The following is a 5,174-nucleotide window of genomic DNA, read 5'->3' as shown; positions in this document are numbered from 1 at the left end:
GCGGCACCTGTTCCTTTGTCCCGCAGTTTCCCACCTGAACAAAACAGTTTTCGATCGGCCCTCCTTTGTCTCAGCCCTCCCACCTCCCCAAAGTGTCAAATTGTGCAGGAAACGACCTCAGGAAAATCCAGTGTGGGAAACCCCTGGCCATCCACCAGCGAGTGGACAACTTGTGCATCCAGCGCATAAAAGGAGAAAGCTTGGTCCTGAGGGCCACATCGGCTGTGGAGCTCCTGAGTGGAAGAAGGAAGGATGGACGGGTTCTTCTGGAAGATCTGGCTGGCGGTTGGAGCTCTCACAATCGGTGGGACCTCCTCACTTCCACGCAAACCGCTGACGTATGACAAGGCCGTGGAGCTTGGCGTGGCCATCTACAATAGCAAAGCAGGAGAAGACTCCCTCTACCGTCTCCTGGAGGCTGTTCCACAGCCTGAGTGGGTACGTACTCTGCGGTTCAGGTCCGCGATGGACTTGGTCCTCTCCTGTTTAGAGCCTTTGTAGAATAGACCCATCCCTTGTAGGAAGGAATCCAGAGGGGCAACTGAAAAAGAGGGTTCACTGACAAATGCACGTTTGACAAAAACGCGCGCCGACAACAGTGCGCCGACAGAAGCGCGCTCTAAACCTAACCCTAAAGGTAACTCTAACCCTAACCCAAACCCTAACCCTAACCCTAACCCTGAACCTAACCCTAACCCTAACCCTAACCCTAACCCTAACCCTAACCCTAACCCTAACCCTAACCCTAACCCTAACCCTTACCTTAACCCTAACCCTAACCCTAACCCTAACCCTAACCCTAACCCTTACCATAACCCTAACCCTAACCCTAACCCTAACCCTAACCCTTACCTTAACCCTAACCCTAACCCTAACCCTAACCCTAACCCTAACCCTAACCCTTACCCTAACCCTAACCCTAACCCTAACCCTAACCCTTACCCTAACCCTTACCCTAACCCTAACCCTAACCCTAACCCTAACCCTAACCCTAACCCTTACCCTTACCCTAACCCTTACCCTAACCCTTACCTTAACCGTAATTGCGCCTCTGTCGGTGCTCTTTTGTCGGTGCGCCTTTGTGGGAGCGCTGTCGACATCGCGGTTTTATCGCCACAGTTTTGTCGGCACGCTGTTGTCGGGCGCGCATTTGTCGAGTCACGGAAAAGGAGAGGCCAACCCATCAGCTGTGGACCTCCAAGGCAGAAGAGCTAACGGTGGAAGGGAGCTTCTGGAAGACATTGATGATGGTCGGGGACGCTCTCAAACACACAAGAGTGTGGGATCCCTTCACTTCCACACAAACCACTGACCCATGACAAGGCTGTGGGCCTTGCAGTGACCACCTACAATAGCAAAGCAGGAGAAGACCGTACATACCAACTTCTGGAGGCTCCAGATTGGGTACATACTCCTTGGTTCAGGTCCATTGTGGGCTTGTTTAGAGCCTTTTGTAGAGAAGACCGATCCCCGAGGGACAGCAGTGAGCTAGTGAAAAGAAAAAGGGGGGATCCATCCATCTTGTTCTCCTATCATGGAGATCTTGAAGAGCATCTACGGTCAATCAGGACGATGGGCATGGATTCCAGAACTTGTATGGACTCTGCTCTGTAGCCACATTCTGGTGGGCTCCATCAAGAGTCATTCCATATAGTTCCAAGGTAAGGTGGGAGGAAGATCAGGTGGCCTCCACGCTAATCATCTGCTTGACTTGAGTGTCTTCCTTCAGGATACCAGGACTGAAAGCAATCAAGAGCTGAACTTCACCATGAAGGAGACGGTGTGTCCGGTGGAAGACGAACATCCCTTGGAGGAATGCGACTTCCAAGAAAACGGGGTGAGTTGGCGGATGCCAACCTCGACTAGCAATGTTTCGAGGCCATGGGGCATCCGTAAGATCATCTGGACAGAGATGAACCTGGACTCCATCCCCAATGAGTTGGAGAAAAAGCATATCTGAGGCTGTATCTTTCTCTTCTCCCTCTGTCTTGGGTCTCTTCTCTGTTCTCCAACTCAACACTTAGTCGGGTAGAGAAGGGATCACAACACCTGAACCCTTCAACGATTGTTTCTGTCCCTCTAAGGAGATTGAGGCAGAAGTTATCTAATGAAGGACATGGTTGAAGCAACTTCCGGGGCAAAGCAGGTGGTGGAAATTATGGGAGATAGAGACACCTTGATTCTTTCCGTGTTTCCTTTTCTCTACGCAGGTGGTCAGACAATGCAGAGGCTACTACTTCTTCGAGGAGAGGCCCCCGGTGATTGTACTCACCTGTGTAACTGTGGATGGGCTGGGGGAGAAGAAGAGAGAAGAGGAGGAGAAGAAGAAGGAAGAAGGGAAGGAAGCAGAGGAGAAGCAGGAGGAGAAGGAGGAGAAGGTAAGAACTCAGTGTGATGCATGGGGCCTCCTGCCATGAGCCTGAAACCTAGAAGGAGGGTTGAACCATTTGCAAGCGGGAGGAGACCCCGTCTCAGCTGAGGTCCTACATTTGCCACATCTTTTAGAGAGGAGATTCCACCTCAACGTACATCTCCCAAGCTTTGGCTCCTCCTGAACCAGCCCAATGTTGAGATATGGTGGAAACATAAGTCATTTCTGGAAACCATAGAAATTTGTAGCTCAGAGCTGAACTGACAGGTCCTTGGTGCTCTCCGAGCTTGGTGGGTTTCTTCCAGATGTTTCACGACCCAACTAGGGAACGTCATCAGGGATAAAAAGGAGGGAGGGGTTGAAGAGAGGAGGAGGAGGAGGAAGCAGAAGAGGAGGATTCGGAAGGGAAGGAGGAAGACTGTGGGGTCCTTGGTGCTCTCTGAGCTGGGTGTTTTTCTTGCAGATGTTTCATGACCCAACTAGGGAACATCATCAGTGCTAGAAGGGAGGGAGGGTTTGAAAGGAGGAGGAGGAGGAGGAAGCAGAAGAGGAGGATTTGGAAGGGAAGGAGGAAGACTGTGGGGTTCTTGGTGCTCTCTGACCTTGATGGCTTTCTTCCAGATGTTTCATGACCCAACTAGGGAACAACATCAGGGCTAAAAAGGAGGGAGGGTTTGAAGGGAGGAGGAGGAGGAGGAAGCAGAAGAGGAGGATTTGGAAGGGAAGGAGGAAGACTGTGGGGTTCTTGGTGCTCTCTGACCTTGATGGCTTTCTTCCAGATGTTTCATGACCCAACTAGGGAACATCATCAGTGCTAGAAGGGAGGGAGGGTTTAAAAGGAGGAGGAGGAGGAGGAGGAGGAGGAGGAGGAGGAGGAGGAGGAGGAGAAGGTAAGAAGGTGGTTTGATGGATGCAACCTTGTTCTGATGAACTCTAAACCTAGAAGGAAAAGTAGAACCATTTGCAAAGGGGAGGAGACCCCATCTCACCTGAGATCCTGCGTTTGCCGCAGGTTTTAGAGGAATATATGTACATAGAAAAGATATAAGACGTATTGTATAGAAATAAGTACACTGAAAGAGCAATATGCATAGAAGAAATATAACTATAAAAATTACCATATTTGTAGATGAAGTGTGTGGGTATACATGTAGAGCATAATGGAGGCTTACTGATGTGGAAATGTTGCAAAGATGATATTTGGGTTTAAAAAATGGGGGAAAAAACCTGTTTAATAAAAACTTTTTTTTTTTCAAAAAAAGAGAGAGAGACGCAGGTTTAAAATGGAGTTTGCTGAGAAGGGGTTGGGGGTGGGCAGAGGTGGGTTTTACATATTTTTACCACCGGGTTTGCCATGCAGTGAAAATGTGAGCAGGCACATGTGTGTGGCCTTCTGTGCATGTGCTTTGCTCCCACGTGTGGCTTGCATGCATGTGCCTGGCTTAGAAAATGTGGTTAAATAGTATAGCAATAGCAGTTAGACTTATATACCGCTTCATAGGGCTTTCAGCCCTCTCTAAGCAGTTTACAGAGTCAGCATATCGCCCCCAACAACAATCCGGGTCCTCATTTCACCCACCTTGGAAGGACGGAAGGCTGAGTCAACCCTGAGCCGGTGAGATTTGAACCGCCGAACTGCAGATAACAGTCAGCTGAAGTAGCCTGCAGTGCTGCACTCTAACCACTGCGCCACCTCGGCTCTCTGCAGGTCGCCCCTACTGGTATGCCAGAACCGGGCCGAACCGGCTGAATACCACTACTGGTAGGGAGCTTCAGGGAGGAGATTCTGCCCACTTCTGGGGCACAGGAGACGATGGGTGGGAGTGTAGCTCAAATGTTTCACCTTTCAGCTTGAGTTCTAGTCCTGCCAAAGAAGACAGTTGCGCGACTTCGGGCCAATCACCAGGAAATGGTGAGTTCTAGTCCTGCCTTAGGCATGGAAGCAGACTGGGTGTCTTTGGACCAATCACCAAGAGACAGGGAGTTCTAGTTCTGCCATGCACAAAAGCTGACCAGGTGATCTTGGGCCAATCACCAGGAAATGGTGAGTTCTTGTCCTTGTCCGAGGTGGTGCAGTGGTTAAATGCAGCACTGCAGGTCACTTCAGCTGACTGTTATCTGCAGTTCGGCTGTTCAAATCTCACCGGCTCAGGGTTGACTCAGCCTTCCATCCTTCCGAGGTGGGTAAAATGAGGACCTGGATTGTTGTTGGGGGCAATATGCTGACTCTGTAAACCGCTTAGAGAGGGCTGAAAGCGGTATATAAGTCTAACTGCTATTGCTATGAAACTGGCTGGGTGTCTGTGGGCCAACCACCAGGAGACGGGGAGTTCTAGACAACCTGTAATTCTGTTCATGGCCCATTTAGGGCGAAAAGAGTAGTAAAGAAAAGCAGAAAGGAGAGGAAATTTGATCTTAAAAATCTAGAATAAAACAGAGGAAACAGAATGGGGGAAGAAGGGAAAAGCAGGGCAGAATCTGAGCAGGGAAGCAGAAAGGGGAAGGGGCTGGATGGACACCCCCTCCCCCGGGGGAGGGCAGTCATTGGAGACCCAACCCTGACCCCCATCCTTCTCCTCCTCTCTAGGGTCAGCCCAGGAGGGTCAAGAGATTCAAGAAATTTTTCAATAAGATCAAGAAGGGAGTCAAGAAAATCGTCAAGAAAACCACAGTGGCCCTTGGTGCCCATTTCCGCTGGTAACCGATGAGGATCCAGAATGTCTCCGATCTCCGATCCCAGAAGGATTTCCATCATGGGGGAAAAGATGGGGATCCCCTGCTTCTCCTTCCTAAACCTACATTG

General features: G+C 50.2%; 1 protein-coding gene across 1 annotated transcript; it reads left to right on the top strand.

Annotated features, from left to right (window-relative positions):
• Nucleotides 1–252: 252 nt before the first annotated feature.
• Nucleotides 253–5,174, top strand: LOC106545362 (lachesicidin-like). Its single transcript, XM_087712381.1, has 4 exons — nt 253–438; nt 1,730–1,837; nt 2,211–2,378; nt 4,959–5,174. The coding sequence occupies exons 1-4, from the start codon at nt 253–255 to the stop codon at nt 5,070–5,072; spliced, it is 576 nt and encodes a 191-aa protein (XP_087568507.1). The 3' UTR covers nt 5,073–5,174.

Source organism: Thamnophis sirtalis, unplaced genomic scaffold (assembly GCF_051295495.1).
Source record: "Thamnophis sirtalis isolate CommonGarterSnake01/CBP01778 unplaced genomic scaffold, rThaSir2_p1.2 scaffold_4, whole genome shotgun sequence".
In the NCBI taxonomy this organism is placed as follows: domain Eukaryota; kingdom Metazoa; phylum Chordata; class Lepidosauria; order Squamata; family Natricidae; genus Thamnophis; species Thamnophis sirtalis.
The sequence above is the reverse complement of the archived record's forward strand: the minus strand, read 5'-3'. Positions and strand labels throughout refer to the sequence as shown.

What these genes read in the sequence shown, in the direction of transcription:
- LOC106545362 (XM_087712381.1), top strand. Translation starts at nt 253, where the DNA reads ATGGACGGGTTCTTCTGGAAGATCTGGCTGGCGGTTGGAGCTCTCACA. An exon ending in GCGACTTCCAAGAAAACGGG is followed by an intron (nt 1,838 to 2,210) that starts GTGAGTTGGCGG and finishes TTCTCTACGCAG; the next exon opens with GTGGTCAGACAATGCAGAGG. An exon ending in AGGAGGAGAAGGAGGAGAAG is followed by an intron (nt 2,379 to 4,958) that starts GTAAGAACTCAG and finishes CCTCCTCTCTAG; the next exon opens with GGTCAGCCCAGGAGGGTCAA.